This window comes from Coregonus lavaretus (genome assembly GCF_964263955.1).
Source record: "Coregonus lavaretus genome assembly, chromosome: 21".
In the NCBI taxonomy this organism is placed as follows: Eukaryota; Metazoa; Chordata; class Actinopteri; order Salmoniformes; family Salmonidae; genus Coregonus; species Coregonus lavaretus.
In genome coordinates this window covers 14,876,664-14,903,062 of record NC_140008.1, presented here as the reverse complement: position 1 = coordinate 14,903,062, position 26,399 = coordinate 14,876,664, and the positions used below count along the sequence as shown (strand labels likewise).

The 26,399-nt window shown below is 43.6% G+C and overlaps 1 protein-coding gene across 1 annotated transcript; it reads left to right on the top strand.

The window, feature by feature from the left end:
• Positions 1–319: 319 nt before the first annotated feature.
• LOC311149242 (protein shisa-like-1a) lies at positions 320–25,177 on the top strand (the record flags this gene model as incomplete). Its single annotated transcript, XM_084186329.1, has 4 exons — positions 320–386; positions 7,851–8,064; positions 11,144–11,455; positions 25,134–25,177. Coding segments are annotated over 4 exons (594 nt in total). The 3' UTR covers positions 25,135–25,177.
• Positions 25,178–26,399: the final 1,222 nt, after the last annotated feature.

Sequence of the window (26,399 nt, the reverse complement as noted above, 5' to 3'; positions counted from 1 at the left end):
TTTGGTCCATGGTGAGTGCTGCAAAACGCAATTGTCCAATCAGAGCAAATAACCTGTGGTTAGATTTATGTTATTTGATCCAAAGCTTCTATCCTCTTAGTTTCTGTAGCCCTTTTTCGACAGCTGTTGATGTACTTCTTCCACAACAGGCTTTATACATACATTTCATGATTAATTGGTTCTCTTGTTGCGTCCAGGTGGCTCAGCAGACAGCAGCAGCAGCAATGTGATTGGTTGGGTCAGAGAGCAGATGATGTCCTGGTCCAGCTAGAGCAGAGAATCTCCCCTCCTGTCCTCTGTTCTGTATGAGGACCCAAAGATGACTGTCACCAGCCGGCAGTCCTTCAATGTCCTGACCATCATCTTCCTCCTGCTGTCCACCGCAGGTCAGTGCGGTTTTATACACTTCTTTGTTATGGTGTGTGTGTGTGTGTGTGTGTGTGTGTGTGTGTGTGTGTGTGTGTGTGTGTGTGTGTGTGTGTGTGTGTGTGTGTGTGTGTGTGTGTGTGTGTGTGTGTGTGTGTGTGTGTGTGTGTGTGTGTGTGTGTGTGTGTGTGTGTGTGTGTGTGTGTGTGTGTGTGTGTGTGTGTGTGTGTGTGTGTGTGTGTGTGTGTGTGTGTGTGTGTGTGTGTGTGTGTGAAGATGGCATTTTATTGCATTCAATGTATCTTCACTTTTACCTTTTTTTAAATGTGATTTTGTTACTTGTGTGTTAATTGGGCCCATTCCATATATGTACATTAAACATAAACTTCATCCTCAACATTTCAGTAGTTTGTCTTGTCAATTTCAGTGTTTTCAGGTGTGTTGGTTTGTGTCTTGAAAGGTGGTCTGTTTGAACAGTGGGTAAAAATGCTTGGAAGAGGTAGACATGCTATATTCTCTGCAGGAAAGGTTTTTGTTTCTCTGGGTTTTAACCTCTTTAAAACCATTTTTTTATAGCCTAATAAATATTGATTGAATTCTGACCATTTTTATCAGTCCAGTTATTATTTTAACCTCTTGATGTGCACGGGGTTTGGCCAGCTCCGTCACAGTGTGTGTGTTTAAGTGTATAGTCTCTTCCCATAGTTGCCTGTAAGTCTGGCAAGCGAGACTGGTGTATGACTGTCTCAGGAACAGTATTCTGCATGGTAAAACATCAATGTTGATTACTGTAACTAATCTGCATTTGTGAAACTCTGTCGGTAACCTACAAACTTTATCTTTTTTTGTTTGTTTTTCAGCTCACAGGTTGAGGTTGTAAACGTAACAAAAAAGCCAAACTGTTTACTGTAGTATGCTAAAATTGGAAAGGTGTTAATGTAATTAACAACATGGCAACGTTTACGACCATTCCCTGACCAGATCCAGCGGTTTTCCCTCTAATAAGACTGAGATTGCCTTCCCCTGGTCTTCCTCTCCTCTCCCTAACTCTTTAAGTCTTGCATCATTAGAGGACTTTATGGTCCGAGCAGCTCTGCTTCCTTATTGCCAATTCACCCTGCTATTACCGCTGACCCCTCCTTTATATCCTGTCAATTATGAGATAAGTTATAGGATCAGAATATCAGAGGCGGAGTTAGATGGGATGATTTTGGAATAAATAAAGCTGTCTTTCAAATGTCCGTTTGGGATTGATATGTGACCTTTTAGAAGTCACTGGTTTGATATATATATCATCTTCACATTTACCTTTACCTTGCAGTAACTACAGTTACAGGTCTGGTCTGTACAGGTTTGAGAAATTGTCCCTGAAAATATACACAAATGACATCTATATTTTTCTGTGACATTTTCCAGCTCCTCTTTTGGTATCAGTTCAGTACAGTATATGAATTCCTGATTTGAGTGCTGACAAAATTGGTATTTCAGAACCTTGAGTGGCATATGTCTATTTGTGAGAGGATATTTCACAGATAAAGGGTAATGTAATGAGATAGAAGACAATGTACTGTTGTGAGTGTGTTTGAGTGCACACACTTTTGTGAGAGTCTGCGTACTATTAAACCTCAAGGTGAAGTTTTGCTATTCTCATCAAATACAATCAAATTTCTCTTGTTTCCTAGAAAAGGTACAAGATAGAATAAAGCCAATTTCCGGCTCTCGAATCAATCTCTGACTTGAAACCTCTGGTGTAAGGCTTCATTACGGCTTCCTCACTCCTCATTCTACTTCCCTGTTCAGCACGGACGCAAAAGTCTAAAAATTAGAGAGAGTCTGAGGGAAGTCAATTGTAACTATTCAGCCAATCAGCCAGCCAGCCAGTCAGTCAGCCGACCTTGAGTGAAGCACTGTACTAAGCTCATTAGACCTGAGTGTTCTCCCCTTTCAAATGACCAATCTGTCCCTGCCTGGCCTGCATAGAATTAGAAAATACCTTTACCATCAGCAGCACAAATATATAACACCCCCCCCCCCCCATCATTAAGAGGAAGATAAAAAGACATGACCTTGTTACAGTTCTCATCCTCTGTCATTGCTACTGCAGGCAGCACTCATTCCCTAATGCTAGAAGGGCTATCCCCAGCTATGCTATGGAGGACGCTGTTACGGAGTCTAGTTGATAGGTAATCGACTAGTTGGACTGTTCCCCAGACTCCACGCGTAGGGATTTGTACAAGGCTTAACAAGGCTATTGAACTGAACATTGGTGTCTGTCTTTATTCCTTAATCCAACATATCATACAGAAACATGGTATCAGAAGTGGCTCGGAAAACACACGTTTGTTATTTTTGTAGCTAAGTACAGTATAGGCGCAGTTACGTTCCATATGCGAACACAAGCCGTTTCCTACTCACAACACTGATCAACTCGTGTTAGCTGGCTAGCTAGCATCGCTACCTACCTCCATGACTGAAGACAAAGAAATCTCCTATTCCATTGCTATGGCAGCGAACATTCTGCCACCAAATCACATGGTTCTCACAGGGGACTGGAATACTAATTGGGACAACTTCAGGGATGAATTCGAGGACTATGCGCTGGCGACCGGTCTAAATGAGAAACCCAACGAGGTACAAGCGGCAACTCTGAGGAGTTTAATGGGCAGCGAATGCAGGCATATCTACCGGCACAATCTCACCCTCACGGCACGACAACAGTGTGATGCAAAGGCTATATTGGATGCATTGGAGAATTACTTCAAACCCACCAGAAACGTAATTTACGAGCGGTTCGTTTTCGGAAGCTGCAAACAGGAAGAGGGTGAGTCAGTACACAACTTTGTAACCCGTTTGAGAGAGAAATCCGCCACTTGTGAATACGGGGGATTGAAAGATGAACTGATTCGTGACAAAATAGTACTGGGAATTGCAAATTAGAATACGCGCCGGCGTCTACTGAGAGAGAGAGGCTTAACATTAGTAACTGCCATCGAAATGTGCCGCACTGCTGAAGTCACTGACATGAGAATGAGAGCAATGGAAACGGAAACCCCACGCTCCGACGTTGATACTGTTCACGCTGTTGCTAGGCAGACATTCAGACAAAACCAATCGAGGCAGAGTAATTCACCACGAACGGTGAACACAGAGAGCCCCGTAGCATGTAAATACTGTGGGAATACACACACACGTGGCAAAGAGCACTGCCCGGCCTATGGAAAACCATGCAGAGCTTGTGGAACTAATAATCACTTTGCAAAAGTGTGTCTCAAAAGCAAAAGAAGGGTGAGTGAGGGCAAGATTCACTGTGTTGATGATGTTACTCAATGTTCAGAGCTGAACAGTGAAAGTGACATTTACATGCATGAATCCATTGGGGCTGTACACTCAAGAGGGAAGAAATGGTTTGTGACACTACGATTACACAACAAGCAACAACAATGTCAACTGGATTCGGGTGCTACATGCAACGTAATGAGCTACAAAGACAAAATCAATCTGGCACCTGACACACATCTATTTCCCAGCGATACTAGACTAAAGCTGTACTCAGGAGAACTAATGAGCTCTATGGGCACCTTTGAGACCGAATGTGTTATTCGGGGACGCAAACACAAGCTGGAGTTCGAGATTGTGAAAACCAGTCAAAATCCTCTCCTCTCAGGCTCTACATGCGAACGCCTGGGACTGATGCAGTTCACTGTACCAAATGACCTGCACATTGTGGATCATGTCCAGCATGGACCCCTGTCCAAAGAACAACTACTCAGCAGATATGACGATGTATTCAACATGCCCGTTGAATCAGTGCCTGGGGAGGTACACTTTGAAGTGGATGAGAGCATTACTCCAGTCCAGTGTGCTCCTCGCAATGTGCCCATTGCAATGAAAGTGGCTGTGAAGGCCCAGCTGTGACTGAACCAACTGACTGGATCAGCAATATGGTCATAGTGAAAAAACCAGAGAAGCTGAGGGTCTGCATCGACCCAAAGCATCTGAACCAAGCACTGAAACGATCCCACTACATCATGCCGACACTAGAGGATGTCCTCTATAAGCTTCCCAAGGCCAGGATTTTCACCTTGGTGGATGCCCGAGATGCATTCCTTCAATGCAAGCTGGACGAAGAAAGCAGCTTCATGACTACCTTCTGGACCCCCTGGGGTCGGAAACGCTGGCTCAAGCTCCCGTTTGGTGTCTCAGTGGCGCCTGAGGTATACCAACGCAAGCAGCACGAGTTACTGGCTGGGCTCAAGGGCATTGAACCCATCGCCGATGATATCCTGATCGTAGGCTGTGGTGAAACAGACGAAGAAGCAGAACGCGACCACGATGTGAAGCTCCTGGCACTGATGGAGCGCTGCCGATCAGTTAAGCTTCGTCTTGGCCTGAAGAAGCTGCAGTTCAAGGTGAAAGACGTCCACTTCCATGGCCACATTCTCTCGGCAAAAGGCCTGAAGCCGGACCCAGACAAGGTCCAAGCGATCCTCGACATGCCAAACCCGTCTGATGCAAAAGGAGTACAGCGTCTCATCGGCTTTGCAAACTATCTTGCAAAGTTCATGCCACACCTATCAGCAGTCTGTGAGCCTCTGCGCCGGTTGCTGGACAAAGACACACCATGGCACTGGCTACCCAAGCACGAGGCCGCAGTGCAGGAGATGAAATCTCTGGCTTCATCCATGCCAGTGTTGCGCTACTACGACGTCACGAAGCCTGTCACAATCCAGAGCGACTCTAGCCAAAGGGGACTTGGATGCTGCCTTATGCAGGAAGGCCAGCCCGTTGCGTTTGCCTCGAGAGCGCTCACCCCCACCGAACAAAACTATGCACAAATTGAGAAAGAGTGCCTCAGCATCGTCTTCTCCTGCCAGCGATTCCATCACTACTTATATGGTCGAGAGCTGGTCACCGCTGAAACTGACCACAAACCACTCATTGCCATATTCAGTAAACCTCTCCTCAACGCGCCCAAGAGGCTTCAAAGTATGCTCCTGACTCTGCAAAACTACAGCCTGAAGGTCATTTACAAGCCAGGACCTGAGATGTACATCAGCGACACACTGAGCAGGGCAACAGCACAATGTACAGGTAGAGGCACTGCCTATCAGCGGCAGGCCATCTGTTCGCTACAGCAGGAACAACAAGATGTTCAACAGATCAATCAGGCAGACTACTTAAACGTGACAGATCACCGCCTAGCCCAGATCAGGCAACATACTGACAAGGACGAACACCTACAGTCACTGAAGTCCATGGCTCTAGCAGGTTGGCCATATCTGAAAGAGGAGACACCTTTCACAGTGAGAGAATACTGGACCTTTCGAGATGAGATCAGTGTGCAAAATGGCGTCTTGTTCAGAGGTCAGAAGGTCATTATTCCCAAATCACTACGTCCAGAGATGCTTACCCGCATACACTCCAGTCACGTCGGAGGTGACGCATGCTACCGTCAGGCTCGTGAAACATTATACTGGCCAAACATGCAAGCAGAAATTAAAGACTTTGTCAGCAACTGTACCACATGCAACGAGTACGCTCATGAACAGCAAAAGGAAACCATGATGTCACACGAACTGCCCACAAGGGCCTGGCAAATCATCAGCATGGACTTATTCAGCCACAGACAAAAGGACTATCTTCTCCTCGTTGATCATTACTCTGACTTTTGGGAAATTGAACTGCTCCCTGACTTGTCCGCAGAGACGGTCATAAAGCGCTGCAAGGCGCAGTTTGCAAGGCAAGGTCAGCCTGACAAGGTAATCACGGACAATGGCCCACAATTCACTGCACAGTTCAAGCGTTTCGCCTCAGAATGGGAGTTTGACCACGTGACCTCCTCTCCAAGACACCCAAAAGCAAATGGCAAGGCAGAATCAGCTGTCAAGATTGCAAAAAACCTGTTAAGCAGGGCCTTGCGCGACAGCAACGACCCATGGAAAGCGATCTTACAGTGGAGGAACACACCCACCGAAAACATGGACAGCAGCCCAGCACAACGCCTTCTGTCCAGACGTCTGAAGACTACTATCCCCGTAGCTAACAAGCTACTTGAGCCCTGCGTCATGGTTGGCGTCACGGACAAACTGCGTCACAGAAAGCAGCTCGCTAAGTGCTTCTACGACCGGACTGCTCGAGACCTACCAGAGCTGGAGGTGGGTGAAACTATAAGGATGAAACCGCTGCCGGGAGACCACACAGGACTTTGGAGGCTGGGCACATGCCTACAGAGAGTTGCACCACGTTCTTACCTGGTGGATGTTGGTGGCTCCCTCTATCGTCGCAATCGGGTGGATCTGCGCGTAGCAGAGCAGACAAACCAGAACAGGCCATACACTCACTTAGATGAGCTGGATCACAGTCCAGGCCTAAGGGTAAGGGGTGCAGAACTGAGACATGAGCCAACTGAAGGTGAAGCTTCTACCCCACCAAACTCTCCAGCTCGTGGCCCTAATCCTACCCCTGTCAGAGCCAATACTTACTCACGGGTGGGTCGGCTGTGCAAGCCACCGGACAGGCTTACTCTGTAAGCAAGAGACTTAACTTGTTGTCTGTTAATAAAAATAAAAAAAAATAAAAAAAATAAAAAAAAATTAAAAAGGAAGATGACAGCTGAAGTAAAAAGAAAATGTCATGCTTTTCAATTGTTATGACTTGACTGTTAAGAACGCAATGTTATGCCGTTATGTTTGCACTTTCTATTGAAAAGGATGATGTTACGGAGTCTAGTTGATAGGTAATCGACTAGTTGGACTGTTCCCCAGACTCCACGCGTAGGGATTTGTACAAGGCTTAACAAGGCTATTGAACTGAACATTGGTGTCTGTCTTTATTCCTTAATCCAACATATCATACAAACAGACGCTTTTACCTGTTATTATATTATGTTGTGTTATTAACAGTAATAAAATGTGAAAGGATGCCAAATTGCCTATCCTGATTGGTTGTGACGGTGTCTGTCTAACAAGTGGTTTTGTCTTGGTCCACAATGACATATGAGACAATCTTGATCATTATCTCTGGTCTGTTGTAATGACGGATTGGTAATTGGTGATCATCTACATGAGTCCAGGCTGCCAAATTATGTTTCCATGACTCCCATCACAGAGAAACGCCTCTCTGGTTGTCCTTCACATTTCTAATCCTTCCACAGAGATTAGTAAATGTCTGTTGATTTCTGCTTGGTTTTCCATCATTTGCAACATAACAGAAATCACAACAAGCTCAATCATGATGTTCCCAATCATTATAATCCATTTATCAGATTTGTAAAACAATTCTGACTAATATTTTACCTCACAAAGTGTAAGTGGGAAGATCTACAGTACTACAGTCTCTCTCTCTCTCTCTCTCTCTCTCTCTCTCTCTCCCCCCTTATCTGCTCTCTCTCTCTCTCTCTCTCTCTCTCTCTCTCTCTCTCTCTCTCTCTCTCTCTCTCTCTCTCTCTCTCTCTCTCTCTCTCTCTCTCTCTCTCTCTTCCACAGCTCTATCAGCTAATTTCAGAGTGTGTGAACCGTACTCCGACCACAAGGGGCGCTACCACTTTGGTTTCCACTGCCCTCGTCTCTCTGACAACAAGACCTACATGTTCTGCTGTCACCACAACAACACAGCCTTCAAGTACTGCTGCAAGGAGACTGAGTTCCAGACAGTCATGCAGGTCAACCTCACCACCACCACAGATGGCTTCAAACACAAGTGAGTCCTATTCAGGTTTTGGCAGTGAATATATGGAGTAGTACTGTTCCTTATCTGTTAGTAGGCTAATTATTGTGATTCTATTATACCGTTTACTGTTATTATAAAATGGTAGGCTACTTAAATTAGGTTGAGTGGATACCTTAAGAACATATAAAAATGTATCCACAAGGAAACAGCCATTAGCTTCTCACTCACATTTCCGCAGAGAAAAAAGCCCTGGCCTTTAAATGTTAGTGATTGATAAGCTGCTAGCTCCCTTGACAATATCCCACTCATTGACACCATTTGACTGGTGCTCAAAGGGCACATTGACATTGATCTACACCTACAGAGAGAATCAGAACCACAGCAGTGAAGAGCTGAGGCGTTGTTACTGAGTGAGTGGGTGAGCTGCCTGCGGATGCCATCTCTAAGCAAAGTTTAATAAAGTGCTTTAGTGTACTGTATCATACTATACTGTACTACACTATAGTATAATATTCTATAGAAAGAGCAGAGAGCACACCTCCATCCACATCGACAGGGCTGTAGTGGAGCAGGTCGAGGGCTTCATGTTCCTTGACGTCCACATCACTAAGAACTTAACATGGTCCAAACACACCTGCACAGTCGTGAAGAGGGCAAGACAAAAAAGTTATACAGCTGCACCATCGAGAGCATCTTGACTGGCTGCATCACCTCTTGTTATGGCAAATGCACCACCCTCCACCGCAAGCACTACAGAGGGTGGTGCGGACAGCCCAGTACATCACTGTGGCCAAGCTCCCTGCCATCCAGGACCTCTATATCAGGCGGTGTCAGAGGAAGGCCCGAAAAATTGCCAGACTCCAGCCACCCAAGCCATAGACTGTTCACTCTGCTACTGTCCTGCAATCGGTACCGGAGCATCGGCTCTCGGACCAACAGGCTCCGAGACAGCTTCTACCCCCAAGCCATAAGACTGCTAAATAGCCATAAGAATGCTAAATAATTAATTAAATGGTTAGCCGGACTATCTGCTCTGACTCTATCTTACATTGACTCTATACACACTCACAAAACTATATACAGTACACACACTGTATACACACTCACTCACACACACACACACAAACACATACACTTTTACAATAATCATAGGCTGCTACGGCTACTCTATTCTTTATTTTACTCTTATTATAATCTATCCTGATGCCTAGTTACTTTACCCTGCCTTCATGTACATATCCACCTCAAATACCTCGTACCCCTGCACATTGATCTGTTACTGGTACTTCCTGTATATAGCTTCATTATTGTGTATTTTATTCCTCTTGTGTTACTATTTTTCTTTTTATAATTATTTTTAACTCTGCATCGTTGGGAAGGGAGCGTAAGCAAGCATTTCACGGTAAAGTCTACACCTGTTGTATTTGGCGCATGTGACAAATGAAATTTGATTTGACTACACTACACTGCACTGCACTACACTACTACACTGCACTACACTGGACTACACTATACTACACAGTACTATGACAGACTTAAATACAAATCTTTCTCTATGTAGCCAACAGCTCTGTCTGCAGAAAATGGGTAGATATCAGTAAGAGAAGAGACAGGGAGGAATGACCTCCCAGAGTGTGAAGGAGCTCAGTAAGAGGACTCCCTAACAAACAGAACACAGAGGGCTCTCTCGCTCTCTCTCTCTCTCGCTCTCGCTCTCTTTCTCTCTCTCTCTACCCTCTCCTCTAATACCCTCTCAGCGGGTACTCTCTAAGGCCAGTTACACAGACCCTCTGGCAGGTCAGGATATTTCATCTAGTAGCTGATAACATAATGGGAGGCCATTTCATCCTCCTCCGCTCTGGACTGCACAGCTGAAGTGGTGATATTTACCACTGGCCCCAGGTTAAACTGGCCATAGCTCTGGGTCTGAGACTCTGAGTGTTCTGGCAAGTGTTAGGAGCATGAGGTATTATATTACTGTGGCTTATGATTGGACCATGTACTGGTATTAGCAGGTGATGACTTTATGTGTATGCGTTAGGACATTTGCCTTGTTTAACGTTGTCTAACATTTGTTGTTGCTGTGTGGTGAGTCTGCTCTCATCAATCTCTCCACACAGACAGCTGTCCAAACAGTCCCCTTTGCTTACTCTAGGTTCACTTAAATACACTCCTGGAAGGCCCGCTGCCCTTAAACAGACAGATTTACAGATCACCATAGACAGCTAAGCTATGCAAACAGTCAGCTATATGTCACACAGGCACAGCGAGGGAAGTGAGACAAGGTACAGGGGTTTTATTTGGGTTTGTTTGAGTGCAGTTCCAAAGCTAGTGACCATGGTGGGTTATTTTTACTGGTGTTATGAAATATCTACAACACCATCCAAGGAGCTATTTGGTCAACATGTTATGCATTAGGCCAGGGTTTCCCAAACTTGGTCCTCGGGACCCCAAGGGGTGCACTTTTTGGTTTTTGCCCTAGCACTACACAGCTGATAATAATCAACTAATCATCAAGCTTTGGTGTTCCCTCCATGATAAAACTCACTTTGGCCGTAATATCTTCTTTGTCTCATCTCAGTTTTTTGGGGTCAGAATGATCATTTTAAGCCGACTTTGGAGTTTTGCATTCTAATAGGAATGGGTAGTATCTTCCTGGGTAGTCCCTTTACTAATGCACAGCTCTGCTCCATAAAATCAGCATCTAACTAACACATCCTCGAGACATTTATTACAAGTCTCACGCTGTTCGTGGAGGTAGAGTGTAATTGGAAACTATTTGCACACATTTTACCTCGCAGCGATTTATGGATTGGAGAGTGAATCCCGTGAATGGTTTAATGTGCGATGCACCACATAAATCCTTATGGCGTGTGAAATACATTAATAAATATGTTGGTGTTGAATACTGGGACAAAATATTGAAGAGTAATGGAGTTATTAAAATGGATAGGCTATGAGAGTCCCCTTTAAATCTCAGTAAAGCACTTCCTTTACCGTAATATCAATTTACTAAAAAATATGCTTGAAATGCAAAATAAATAAATATTGAATTATTTTTCATGCCATTCTCACTCCGTCTCTCTCTTCTCCTATCTATTCTCTACAGTAACTACACAGCCCTGGTAGGAGTGTGGATCTATGGCTTCTTCGTCATGGTGCTGCTAGCCCTGGACTTCCTCTACTACTCTGCCATGAACTATGAGCTGTGTCGGGTTTACCTGGAGAAGTGGGGCCTGGGAGGGCACTGGCTGAAGAAGGCTAGGAGCCAGTGGCACCGGCCGGTCCCAGGAGAGGAAAGTGAGACCCAGAACCAGGCCCAGGGTCACCCCATGGCCCACAGCCACCACCACCCCAGACACAGCCTCAGAGGAGAGGGTCAGAGCCCCACGCTCCTCCCCTACCACACACCCACTGTCTGGTGAGTCACCCCGTCACACAGCGGATGTCCATTATACTGTATGGAGTTGTAAAGAGTTGTCAGGGTCAGGAAAGTAACACTTTCAAATCCCAAATGTTTCTGCGTCATTTGGCTGGAAGGCATAAATGCAGGAAATTGAAAGTGCTCATGATGTAATTCTATACAGCAGAAAGCACAAGGGAGCCTATCACATTCTCTCTCAGGGTTCATCACCTCAAGTTGTCTTGCTCTCTGTCTCCTTGAATGTTACAATGTTGCTAAGTGAAAGTTACCATAGCAAACCATCAGCACAATATTTCTCCCTAAGAAGAGATTTGGCATCTCCAGCACAGCCTCTACCATTTGTTGATCACACATTCTCTACTGAAGATCTCATATGGGCAGCAAGTACGAGACCATAAAGAGAAGCGGGGAAATGTTATAGAGGTATCTTGACATGCATAGAGACGTGCTTTGAAAATGCAACCTATGGATTACAGAAAAAGTTAGGAATTTTCATGTGAGACAGGAGTCAGGATTTTGGGTTTAAGTGGGATTTGGACTGGATAGGAAAATAGCCTAGGCTCTAGGACAGGAGAATATATAATTTTGAATTGTTAACAGACTTCATGTCTGTAACCAGGTTTCCATCCAACCTTTTTATGCCAGTAAAATACATGTCAGATAAAAACATTTCACAACACGCCTGATGGAAACAGCTAATTTGCCGGTAAACTTTCCATATGTTGACAAAACTAAATACGCTAGACAAGGAGGGATCGTTTTGTGTCAGCAGAATTAATTACGTTACAGTGCTATTTGGTTGTTAATTGGATTAGTTCCGACATTTCTAGATTTTTAAAATATTTTTATTATTGTGTACTGCTTACATTTTACTGCATTGTTAGAAGCTAGTAATATAAGCATGATGCTGCACCCTCTACAACATATGCTAAACTATGTACCCGACCAATAAACTTTGATTTGATTTGATTTACCCCATACGCTTCGTAGGATGATGGGAATCGAAACCACTGAGCCTCCCCACACGCTCATGCGCTCACCTGTTCTAACCTTACACACACACACACACACACACACACACACACACACACACACACACACACGCAGACCAATACGCGCACATGTCCATACATAGAGACATCTGTTGATGATGACATGCCTAGCTACTAGAACTAAACATGATAGATAAGGGTTTGTCCTAGATGTGAATACATGCCAACTACATATGTAGGATCTTAATTTGATCACTCTTATTGGCTGAGAATAAGATTAGCTTAATGATTTACATAAATTCCCTGAAAACCCGCGGTAACACATGGTTATATTAACAGTATTGCATGTAGCCTAATTTTGGCCAGCTAATAGCCTAATCACCGATCAAGCAATATTATTGACTAAATGTTCAAATCCTGTTGCTGCATGAATATTTTGCTGTGACAATACTGGTCAAATTATTTTTAAGATTCTACACCTGTACCACCAGACATGTCCACAGAGGCACCTCGTTAGAGAGAGCAGTCAGTTCAGTCTGAGAGGCCTCATCAGTCTCAGTCAGGGATACTTGACTCCTACTGGAAACATGGCCAGCTTCACACAGAACATGGGGTCTTTGAAAATGGATCAGGATTGGGTCAGGATTCACATTGTGGATAAAAGACAACGTAGGCCTATAGGAGGGTAGCATCCATAGGCTACCTGATGGTAATACATGCTGTTGTAATAGATGATTAGTAGTGAGGACTTGGCATTATGACTCCATAAGGTTGTTATGGATGGACTTGTGTTAGCTATGATCTTGTTCTGAAAATAGGGATGTAATATTTGACAAAACATTTTATTGTTTAGAGTAGACTGAGTTTGGCTTAGGAAGTTCAAAGCGAGTGCTTTCAGTAAACATTCATTTGTATGACATTTTCATAATATGTACAAGTTATGAATAGCATTTACATTTTACATTTACATTTACATAATTTAGCAGACGCTCTTATCCAGAGCGACTTACAAATTGAATTTAAGAGAGTTAAAGGTAGTTACTCATGCTATGAAAAATAAAAATGGACTTCTTACAAGTGCCTATACATTTGACTTTGGGGAACAGTTAAAATGACAAACCATCAGAGGCAAGTCCAAAGATGATGAATATCCATATAGTTAAATTAAAACATTGATTTAAAACGCACTTTATAAAACTAAAAGCAGCTAAGGGCAGTTTGACCAACTATTGACTACAGTAGTGCCCTAAATCAAATGTTGTATAAATACTCTCCATTGCCATCAACTGAAGTTGAACAGTAATTTTCAGTTCTTGTGTACTTTGTAAATGCAGGGATGTATTCATTATGCCAATTTGAGCGTTCCTATTGGACAAATTCAGGTAGGTCCCTCCCCGTTTCGTTCGCTTCTTAAATGCTAAACGTTTTCCGTAATGAATACACCCCAGGTTGAAAGTCATACATCTTGGGCATGACAGCATGCACTTGCTCAGTCCTTGTATTAAGTGTACTTCTTAGCGGAGCCACGCACCTTGCTGGCAGGTACTTCAGCCTATTTAGGGACATTTTGCGCAGCACAGCTTGGGGTAAATCGATGTGACATTTCTCAGCCAGCTCAACCAGGTAGATGAGGACGTCGCTGAGTTCATGTGCCAGGTGGTCGCACTCAGAGTCGGTCCAGCCGGGCAGTCCTTCGGTCACCTCGCCACGCCACAATAACAAATAATATTTTCTTACAAATGATACAAACATTGAGATGATACCATCTCAAAGACCAAGGCTAAAGGCTCTGTTCAATCACAAGCTGTTTTTCTGGGATGAGATGAAAATAACATTGTTATTGTCTTACACTGAATATTCTGTAACCGGTTGTGACTGAATAGGATCCAAAGTTTGTTGCCCAAATAAATACACAAACAATGCGTCATCGTCAGATGGCCTTGAGTGATGTTGCGAGCGACGGAGCCGTAACCTCAGGGACAGGGAGGTTGATGGGTAATGGCTGAGAATTAGATTCATACTTAGAGGAACATCTGTTTGTTGGTCGGATGTAAACCAACATAGATAGGGGTCAAAGGTCAATCTATCAACAATACTTCAGCAAAAGTAACAGATCATTTCTCTGCATCTATTTCTTTGTGGGGAGGAATTGCAGCATGTCAAGTTATTGTGTGGGAACACTGTTTACCATAATCCCAGCTAGCACATAATGTTCTGAGAACCATATGCTTCTTAGAGCTTGGTGAGAGCATAGTAAAAAATGTATGCACGCATGACTGTAAGTCGCTTTGGATAAAAGCGTCTGCTAAATGGCATATTATTATTATTATTATAGTGGTCGTATGGTTATTTTGCATACAACCTTACCACAATGTTCTGGAAATGGTGCAGGATACCCAGCTAGCACATAACGTTCTGAGAACCATGTTTCTTAGGTGGGAATTTCAGTACATAACGTTTTCTATAGGTTTCCTCATGGTTCTATTTAAAGTCATGATCTCAGAACGTTCAGAGAGCGTTAAGAAACAACGTTCTTCTGTGGGAATTTCAGTAATAATATAAAATAAATAATATGCCATTTAGCAGACGCTTTTATCCAAAGCGACTTACAGTCATGTGTGCATAGATTTTTACATATGGGTGGTCCCGGGGATCGAACCCACTACCCTGGCGTTACAAGCGCCATGCTCTACCAATTGAGCTACAGAGGACCAACGAACATCAGCATAATGTTTTCTACAGGTTTCCTCATGATTCTATTTAAAGTCATGTTCTCAGAAAATTAAGAAAACTTTCCATAAAAACCACAAGAAAACATTAGTAACGTTCAAAGAACATTCGAAGAATGTTATTTAAAAACATATACATTCCTTTCTCAGCGTCAACAAAACTCTCTCTATCTTCTATCTTGTTAAGTGTATGTTCTTAATGAGTGCTTTAAATAGACAAAAATGTACAGCTTTGTATGAGTTAAAAATAAATTTGCATGCTAGCTCCATCCTGGGGGCACAGTGGACTAATTTCATGGATAGAGAACAGAAGAGCATAGGTTTGAATCTCACTGACGCCGTGCCACAATAAAAAAAAGCAATGTGTTTGCATGATTAATGCCTAAGAGGATTAATTTCCATGTGTCCTATCTGTGATTGGAGTTCAACACAGTTAACCCAAACAAAAGTCTTACTGAAACATGTTCTCAGAAGGTTATTTAATTACCTTCAAATAACCTATAATTTCCATTCTCAGAACGTTAATAAAACCTCCCAGGAAAACTTTCAGGGAACCATAGTAAAATGTTATCAGAACCTCCCTGCAACCTAAAGATTAACGTTAACAGAACAGGCAACATTTTCACTTCCGTTCTCAGAACGTTTAAAAAACGCTCAGTTTTACTGGTCAGGAAACTAATGGCTTCGTTCCCAGAACCAATGGGAAACCAATAACGTACGTTCACACAACTTCTAAGGAAAGAAATGTGCTAGCTGGGATGCTACTTGAGAAGGCTGGTATGTGTGCACAGCCTTAAATCTGTTATTGGCTCAGCGTAGGCGGTCTGGGAATCTGATATTACTTTCTCTCCGTGGATATATTTATTATAATTCTGCTGTTCAGGTATTGAAGTCAGCCTAAACAAATACAGAATGCTTAACGAGGTACTGTATGTTCTAGCTAAAAAGAAGGGACACCATGCATGGATGAGCAGAAAACACAATCAGTTCTTCATGCACAGCCATGTATTTACAGGAACCGATGGGTCCAATATAGATAACAGACAACAAGTCCCCTTTGGTTAAGTGGAACAGTGGGATCATGACAGTATCAAGTATGCCATGATTGATAAGAAGCTGTGGACTATATTGGCTCATAACAGGAAAAATATGCTTTCTTTGACAATTTGTGCATGGAGAGCACATGAGCACATGGCCACATAAGTGATATATTTTTTACATTGTGGTCCACTGGGGACCCTGTAGCAAGCCTTTACACAGCAGTAAACAAACACAGCTGTTCCTGGAAGCTCCCAGCACAGCGCTAAAAAAACACTCAGAGCTCAATAATGAAACGGGATCTCCTCCTGCCAGTTACAAATGTAGGATCTTAATTTGATCACCCTGTTTCAGGATAGTCTACATCTCTGTAGCTCAATTGGTAGAGCATGGCGCTTGTAACGCCAGGGTAGTGGGTTCGATCCCTGGGACCACCCATACGTAAAAATGTATGCACACATGACTGTAAGTCGCTTTGGATAAAAGCGTGTGCTAAATGGCATATTATTATTATTATTATTTTATTATTATAACTTTCAGGAAACTTTGAAACTTGTAGTGTATTTTAGGTTTAAAACAGCTTCTGACGTTTGTAATTTCCACTTAGAAATTTGACTTGATTTTCCCTTATAAAAAATGTATCAACCCCTACAAAAATGTCCCTTAATTATAATACACATAATAATTCACATTTCCTGTTGCTGTAGGATTATTTTCCTGCTATAGCAAACTGGCTTAAATTAAGATCCTACATCTGTACAAAGTCTCAGATCTGGTTAGAACGTCTGGTCATATTAAGGCCAGGCACCACAGGCTGAAATTACATTTTTGAGTCTACCTATCAATTTTGAGATTTGTTGGTATTTTGGTCCATTAATATTAGCAAACACTTGATGAAAATGTATATTTTCTTTAGTTTATCATACTACCGTCATTAACATTTTAATGAATTTGAATCACTTTAAAATGAACATACACCAATCATTTCAAAGCCCACTACATTAAAGGGTCAGTCAGCAGTTGAAAGAATAATAAAGAGTTTTCCCCGCACCGGTTTCGATAAAAAGCTAAGGGATGGGGCTGGAGAAATTTAACCACTCTCAAATTCATAGAGTGCTATGGACGCAAGGACTGACTGTCCATTATATATATATATAATTTTTTTAATATTTTACTTTTATTTAACTAGGCAAGTCAGTTAAGAACAAATTCTTATTTACAATGACGGCCTACCCAGCCCAAACCCGGACGATGCTGGGCCAATTGTACGCCGCCCTATGGGACTCCCAATCACGGCCGGATTGTGATACAGCCTGAACCGGGGTCTGTAGTGACACCTCTAGCACTGAGATGCAGTGCCTTAGAACGCTGCGCCACTCGGGAGTTAAAATTATAGTTTTAACCATGTTTTGATGCTATATAATGTTTGTTTACATTTACTTTGTTCACAAACATTGTAGTAAAACACGCTTATAATTTGGGTTCTGATAGGGTACAGCTGTTGAACTAAGCTCATGAGGCATTTACAAATTATATTTTTCAAGAATCATGTATACAAAATTCAACTGGGAAAAGTTGATTGTGATATGATTAAGGGGAGAAAATGACCCTATGAGGGTGTGGTGCCTGGCCTTAAGGCCAGTTGTCTCTGCCCAGGGGTGGGGTGATAACCCCTAACTCTCTTGATACCATCGGATCGCGCATCGTTTGATGGACCCCGTACCAGAGAGAGGTCCTGGATTCAGTTTTGGGATGTTGGCAGATTGAGCCTTCCCTTCGCTATTATTAGTGCTGCTCTTTGCATTCCTCATGTTCCCATACTGATACTAACTTAGTATGATGCCTCAGAGCATAATAAAAAAGAGCTGAACTGCAATATCATTTAGGTCAGATACTATACAAGGTTTTATAATACAGTATGTGAGCGACGATCAAGCTGCTCAGGGCTTGGTGTGTACAGATGTAGGATCTTAATTTGATCACTCTTTTGTTGCTGAAAATTTTCCTATACAGCAAAAAATGCTAACTTGTGCTGTAGTCAAAGTTTTGTGTGTAATGTTTCATAAAGAAAACAGTACAGTATGGTTGTTGATGGAATTAAAAATACATACATGAATTGATGAGTGAGAATCTGCCAACTACTATAGCATCGACAGTGTGAAAACTGAATAGGCAGCCAGCAGCATTTCATATCATATTAATGCATGCTAACCATAGCGAGAGATGAAGCTCTATCTCCATGGTGATTATCACCAGAACATTTGGCATCGGATCACAGCAACCATATGGACCACCCACCTCCTGGGTGATGCCTGCCTGCATGCCAGGCTGCCTCACCAGGCCAGCTAGGGTCATCTATAGCAGAGTGGACCAAACGAGGTGGCATCTGTCACCACAGTCATAGACCCTGACTCAGAGCTGAGCCGTCTGCCTGGCCATCACCTGACAGTCATTTCCAGTCAGGCATCTGTGGCTAAGATACACAAAAGTATGTGGACACCCCTTGAAATGAGTAGATTTGGCTATTTCAGCCACACCCGTTGCTGACAGGTGTATAAAATCGAGCACAAAGCCATGCAATCTCCATAGACAAACATTGACAGTAGAAAGGCCCGCACTGAAGAGCTCAGTGACTTTCAACGTGGCACCGTCATAGGATACCACCTTTCCAACAAGTCCGTTTGTGAAATTTCTGCCCTGTTAGAGCTGCCCTGGTCAACTGTAAGTGCTGTTATTGTGAAGTGGAAACGTCTAGGAGCAACAATGGCTCAGCCGCGAAGTGGTAGGCCACACAAGCTCGCAGAACGGGACCGACGAGTGCTGAAGCGCGTAGCGCATGTTTGTCCTCGGTTGCAACACTCACTAACGAGTTCCAAACTGCCTCTAGAAGCAACGTCAGCACAATAACTGTTCATTGGGAGCTTCATGAAATGGGTTTCCATGGCCGAGCAGCCACACACAAGCCTAAGTTCACCATGTGTAATGCCAAGCGTCGGCTGGAGTGGTGTAAAGCTCGTCGCCATTGGACTCTGGAACAGTGGAAACGCATTCTCTGGAGTGATGAATCACGCTCACCATCTGGCAGGCCGACGGACAAATATGGGTTTGGCAGATGCCAGGAGAACGCTACCTACCCGAATGCAGAGTGCCAACCGTAACGTTTGGTGGAGGAGGAATAATGGTCTGGGGCTGTTTTTCATGGTTCGGGCTAGACCCCTTAGTTCCAGTGAAGGGAAATCTTAACACTACAGCATACAATTACATTCTAGATGATTCTGTGCTTCCAACTTTGTGGCAGCAGTTTGGGTTAGGCCCTTTCCTGTTTCAGCATGACAACGCCCCTGTGCACAAAGCAAGGTCCATACAAAAATGGTTTGTTGAGATCGGCGTGGAAGAACTTGACTGGCCTGTACAGAGCCCTGACCTCAACCCCATCAAACACCTTTTGGATAAATTGGAACGCCGACTGCGGGCCTAATCACCCAACATCAGTGTGCCGACCTCACTGATGCTCTTGAAATCAAATTTTATTTGCCACATGCGCCGAATACAACAGGTGTAGACCTTACAGTGAAATGCTTACTTACAAGGCCTTAACCAACAATGCAGTTTTAAGTAAAAAATAGATAAGTAAAAATGCAAATAATCTGGGTAGCCATGATTAGCTGTTCAGGGCTTGGGGGTAGAAACTGTTAAGAAGCATTTTGGACCTTTACTTGGCGCTCCGGTACCGCTTGCCGTGCGGTAGCAGAGAGAACAGTCTATGACTAGGGTGGCTGGAGTCTTTGACAATTTTTAGGGCCTTCCTCTGACACCGCCTGATACAGAGGTCTTGGATGGCAGGAAGCTTTGCCCCAGTGATGTACTGGGCCGTACGCACTACCCTCTGTAATGCCTTACAGTCGGAGGCCGAGCAGTTGCCATACCAGACGGTGATGCAACCAGTCAGGATGCTCACGATGGTGCAGCTGTAGAACGTTTTGAGGATCTGAGGACCCATGCCAAATCTTTTCAGTCTCCTGAGGGGGAATAGGCTTTGTCGTGCCCTCTTCATGTCTTGGTGTGTTTGGACCATGATAGTTTGTTGGTGATGTGGACACCAAGGAACTTGAAGCTCTCAACCTGTTCCACTACAGCCCCGTCGATGAAAATGGGGGCGTGCTCAGTCCTCTTTTTTTTCCTGTAGTCCACAATCATCTCCTTTGTCTTGATCACGTTGAGGGAGAGGTTGTTATCCTGGCACCACACGGCAAGGTCTCTGACCTCCTCCCTATAGGCAGTCTCATCGTTGTCGGTGATCAGGCCTACCACTGTTGTGTCGTCGGCAAAGTTAATGATGGTGTTGGAGTCGTGTCTGGCCATGCAGCCTTGGGTGAACAGGGAGTACAGGAGGGGACTGAGCACGCACCCCTGAGGGGCCCCCATGTTGAGGATCACCATTTTACATTTACATTTATGTCATTTAGCAGACGCTCTTATCCAGAGCGACTTACATGAGCAATTAGGGTTAAGTGCCTTGCTTAAGGGCACATCGACAGATTTTTCACCTAGTCGGCTCGGGGATTAGAACCAGCGACCTTTCGGTTACTGGCACAATGCTCTTACCCACTAAGCTACCTGCCGCCCGTGGCAGATGTGTTGTTACCTACCCTCCTGGGGGCGGCCCATCAAGAAGTCCAGGATCCAGTTGCAGAGGGAGGTGTTTAGTCCCACGGTCCTTAGCTTAGTGTTGAGCTTTGAGGGCACTATGGTGTTGAACGCTGAGCTGTAGTCAATGAATAGCATTCTCACATAGGTGTTCCTTTTGTCCAGGTGGGAAGGGGCAGTGTGGAGTGCAATAGAGATTGCATCATGTGTGGATCTGTTGGGGTGGTATGCAAATTGGAGTGGGTTTCTGGGATAATGGTGTTGATGTGAGCCATGACCAGCCTTTCAAAGCACTTCATGGCTACAGATGTGAGTGCTACGGGTCGGTAGTCATTTAGGCAGGTTATCTTAGTGTTCTTGGGCACAGGGACTATGGTGGTCTGCTTGAAACATGTTGGTATTACAGACTCAGTCAAGGACATGTTGAAAATGTCAGTGAAGACACTTGCCAGTTGGTCAGTGCATGCTCGGAGTACACGTCCTGGTAATCCGTCTAGCCCTGCAGCCTTGTGAATGTTGACCTGCTTAAAAGTCTTTCTCACAGCGTGATCACATAGTCATCCGGAACAGCTGATGCTCTCATGCATGCTTCAGTGTTGCTTGCCTCGAAGCAAGCATTGAAGTGATTTAGCTCGTCTGGTAGGCTCATGTCACTGGGCAGCTCGCGGCTGTGCTTCCCTTTGTAGTCTGTAATAGTTTGCAAGCCCTGCCACATCCGACGAGCGTCGGAGCCAGTGTAGAACGATTCAATCTTAGTCCTGTATTGACTCTTTGCCTGTTTGATGGTTCGTCGGAGGGCATAGCAGGATTTCTTATAAGCATCCGGGTTAGAGTCCCACTCCTTGAAAGCAGCAGCTCTACCCTTTAGCTCAGTGCGGATGTTGCCTGTAATCCATGGATTCTGGTTGGGTATGTACATACGGTCACTGTGGTGACGACGTCATCGATGCACTTATTGATGAAGCCAGTGACTGATGTGGCATACTCCTCAATGCCAACAGAAGAATCCCGGAACATATTCCAGTCTGTGCTAGCAAAACAGTCCTGTAGCTTAGCATCTGCGTCATCTGACCACTTCCTTATTAACCGAGTCACTGGTGCTTCCTGCTTTAGTTTTTGCTTATAAGCAGGAATCAGGAGGATATAATTATGTTCGGATTTGCCTAATGGAGGGCGAGGGAGAGCTTTGTACGCGTCTGTGTGTGGAGTAAAGGTGGTCTAGAGTTTTTTTTCCCTCTGGTTGCACATTTAACATGCTGGTAGAAATTATGTAGAACAGATTTAAGTTTCCCTGCATTAAAGTCCCCGGCCACTAGGAGCGCTGCCTCTGGATGAGCGTTTTCCTGTTTGCTTACGGCCTTATATTGAGTGCAATCTTAGTGCCAGCATCGGTTTGTGGTGGTAAATAGACAGCTACGAAAAATATAGAAAACTCTCTTGGTAAATAGTGTGGTCTACAGCTTATCATGAGATACTCTAGCTCAGGCGAGCAAAACCTTGAGACTTCCTTAGTATTAGATTTTATGCACCAGCTGTTGTTTACAAATATACACAGACCGCCACCCCTTGTCTTACCGGAGTCAGCCGTTCTATCCTGCTGATGTAGCGTCTATCTTTTGTTTTCAAATGATTGTACGTTGGCTAATAGGATTCATGGAAGATACAGATTACTCGCTCGCCGTCGGATCCTTACAAGGCACCCCGACATACATCCACAGTATCTCTGTCTCTTTCTCATGCGAATGACAGGGATTTGGGCCTTGTCGGGTGTCTGTAGAATATCCTTTGTGTCTGACTCGTTGAAAAACATTTTTTCGTCCAATACGAGGTGAGTAATCGCTGTCCTGATATCCAGAAGCTCTTTTTGGTCATAAGAGATGGTGAAAGAAACATTATGTACAGAATAAATTACAAATAACGCGAAAAAACACACATAATAGCACAATTAGTTAGAGGGCCGTAAAATGGCAGCCTTCTCCTCCGGCGCCATCTTCCTGGGCTAAATGGAAGAAAGTCCCCGCAGCAATGTTCCAACATCTAGTGGAAAGCCTTCCCAGAAGAGTGGAGGCTGTTATAGCAGCAAAGGGGGGAACCAACTCCATATTAATGTTTTTGGAATGAGATGTTTGACAAGCAGATGTCCACATACTTTTGGTCATGTAGTGTATCATATCAGCAAGTCTGTCGCCTGGCAAATGGAGTCTGGTTTCTGATTCATCAGATGGTCAATGTATGGTAGGTACATTGCTTTGATCAAACTTGACCATACGACAATATACACACTAACAGCAGCCATCTGCCTGCCAGTCTGCCTGAGCAGTGAGTGACACAATAATCTGATAAAGATACCACTTACTAATGCCAGATTCTCTCTAGAAATAAGCTTGGGCTCTTCAAACAGCTTTAATGTAATTTTTTTTGTCACCAAGTGTCGTGATCAAAGCGTGTCTATTTCCTGCATATTCACATGGTATCTTTGAACCACAACTGGAGCTGAATGGGTTTGTGTGGTAACGTTTGGGTAGTAAATAATTAAATCAAGTGAAGTTTGCCGTGTGTGTGTGTGGAGCAGCAGCATGTCCAGGCCCTGTACAATTAGAGAGTAACACTCTCCATGTGGTGACTTCATTAACATTTCAGAAACTGCACAAGATAAGACAGCCGGGGGGGAGGAATAACAGGGCATTATCTGTGTCATATTTTGCTGATGATTGTTAAATTGTAAAAAATGGCAATAAATATATTGTAAAAAAAAGTATATAAAAAAAAAAACTGCCGGATAAAGAGGAAGCACCATGGCGAGGAATGGTTGTTGCTTTATTCTTCACTCCATTGTAATTTAAAAAAGATCACAACAATAATGATGTCATGCCTTTCCCCCACTGGCCTTGTTTAATGCAAACATACAACAGAGGAGAATGCTGAAACTAGAGTATACAGCATACAGTGCCTTGCAAAAGTATTCATCCCCCTTGGCGTTTTTCCTATTTTGTTGCATTATAACCTGTAATTTCAATGGATTTTTATTTGGATTTCATGTAATGGACATACCACAAAATAGTCTAAATTGATGAAGTGAAAAAAAAAAAAATAAATGGTTTCAAAGAATTCTACTAAATAAATAACGGAAAAGTGGTGCATGCATATGTATTCACCCCCTTTGCTATGAAGCCCCTAAATAAAATCTGGTGCAACCAATTACCTTCAGAAGTCACATAATTAGTTAATAAAGTCCACCTGTGTGCAATCTAAGTGTCACATGATCTGTCACATGATCTCAGTATATGTACATATGTTCTGAAAGGCCCCAGAGTCTGCAACACCACTAAGCAAGGGGCACCACCAAGCAAGCGGCACCATGAAGACCAAGGAGCTCTCCAAACAGGTCAGGGACAAAATTGTGGAGCAGTACAGATCAGGGTTGGGTTATAAAAAAATATCCGAAACTTTGAACATCCCACGGAGCACCATTAAATCCATTATAAAAAAATTGAAAGAATATGGCACCACAACAAACCTGTCAAGAGAGGGCCGCCCACCAAAACTCACGGAGCAGGCAAGGAGGGCATTAATCAGAGAGGCAACAAAGAGACCAAAGATAACCATGAAGGAGCTGCAAAGCTCCATAGCGGAGATTGGAGTATCTGTCCATATGACCACTTTAAGCCGTACACTCCACAGAGCTGGGCTTTACGGAAGAGTGCCCAGAAAAAAGCCATTGCTTAAAAAAAAAAATAAGCAAACACATTTGGTGTTCACCAAAAGGCATGTGGGAGACTCCCCAAACATATGGAAGAAAGTACTCTGGTCAGATGAGACTAAAATTTAGCTTTTGGCCATCAAGGAAAACGCTATGTCTGGCGCAAACCCAACACCTCTCATCACCTCGAGAACACCATCCCCACAGTGAACCATGGTGGTGGCAGCATCATGCTGTGGGGGTGTTTTTCATCGGCAGGGACTGGGAAACTTGTCAGAATTGAAGGAGTTCTCTGTTTTTTTTGGTCTTATTTCTTGTTTGTTTCACAATAAAAAATATTTTGCATCTTCAAAGTGGTAGGCATGTTGTGTAAATCAAATGATACAAACCCCCAAAAAATCAATTTTAATTCCAGGTTGTTAAGCAACAAAATAGGAAAAATGCCAATGGGGGTGAATACTTTCGCAAGCCACAGTATGTCTGATTCATTTAGCTGGGTATCAGTTGTACTGTAAATACTATTGTTATAAGGGTTTTAATACTATATCACTCTCTTTTTTTCCATTCAGAGTGAAGCTGCAAGAGGATGATTGAGTAGAAGAGTAGAGCGCAGCGATGCCGAGCAGAGGATAGCACGGCTCAGACACCTGTCTCTGTCTGGCTGGATTATTGACACAGTAACATACCACAGGGTAGCTGGCCCTGCCAGAGCTAGTGGCTAGCTAGCAGTTCCTGCTCACCTCCATTCCTCTGAGCGCCTACACACAGGGCAATGGAGGATACAGTATGACGAGACTTCTAGACTACGACGGAAGGCCCAGGTGGATGGAGCTGCTGCTACCCAAACACTGCTAAGGAACAGGCCACATGCACTGAAACTGACCATGAATACCCCTGCATGGGCTGGGACTGTTCTAATAAGAAACCAATGGAAACTTGAAGTGAACTGGATAAAATGTGGTTACAAACGAGGTGGCTTTGCTTGATATGTGTGTTTGAGTGTTGATTGCACTTGGTTGCTGCGTGGGGTTAAATTCAGTAGTAGTTAGAAGTCGTGGGAGTACTGTATCTATTGGGGATTTATTTAAAGTAAACTAGTCAGGGACTTTTTATGACTGGTAAACATCCTAGACCTAGACGATTCACCATGGAGGTTGATGCTGAGCATCTTGAAGACTGACAACACTATTTTGCTTCAGCGACAAGTGACCCACCTGAACCTGAAGCCTGTCTTCAGAAAAGACAGGCTTATTATTAAACGTAAGTTGGTGAAGTTTCCTCTACAATTTTCACAAATTGATGTTCAGTCCTTGTCATGTCAAACAGACCCATTAGGAATAATGATAAACATGAATATTAATTTGGTTCATTTAAATTACAAGCACCAATGTACCATACCGGTAATAGCCAATCTTATCAGCAATAATGTACAGCATTGAGAGCCCTGACCTAAATGAGGACATAGACTAGCTCACACACAGAGCAATCACTGAAGTGAATCTGAGGGTTTGCATCCCAAATGGCATCCTATTTCCTATATAGTGTACTACATTTGGTAGGGCTCAGGTCAAAAGTAATGCACTGTATAGGGAATAGGGTGCCATTTGGGACACAGACCCAGGGTCTCTCTGCAGGATAGATTTAATAGTCTATGGAACAGACATATGTCAACATAATGAAACCTTACTGAACACAGTGGTCTTCCCCTTCAAGCCACCCTGTCAGCTTAGCAATGAGCAAGAGTAGAGTCCAGACAAAATAATCACTTCAGTGAAAAAGAAAGGTGTTAGCAACCGCACAGGGACGGAATAAAGCCGTGCTCAGCGCTTAACTAA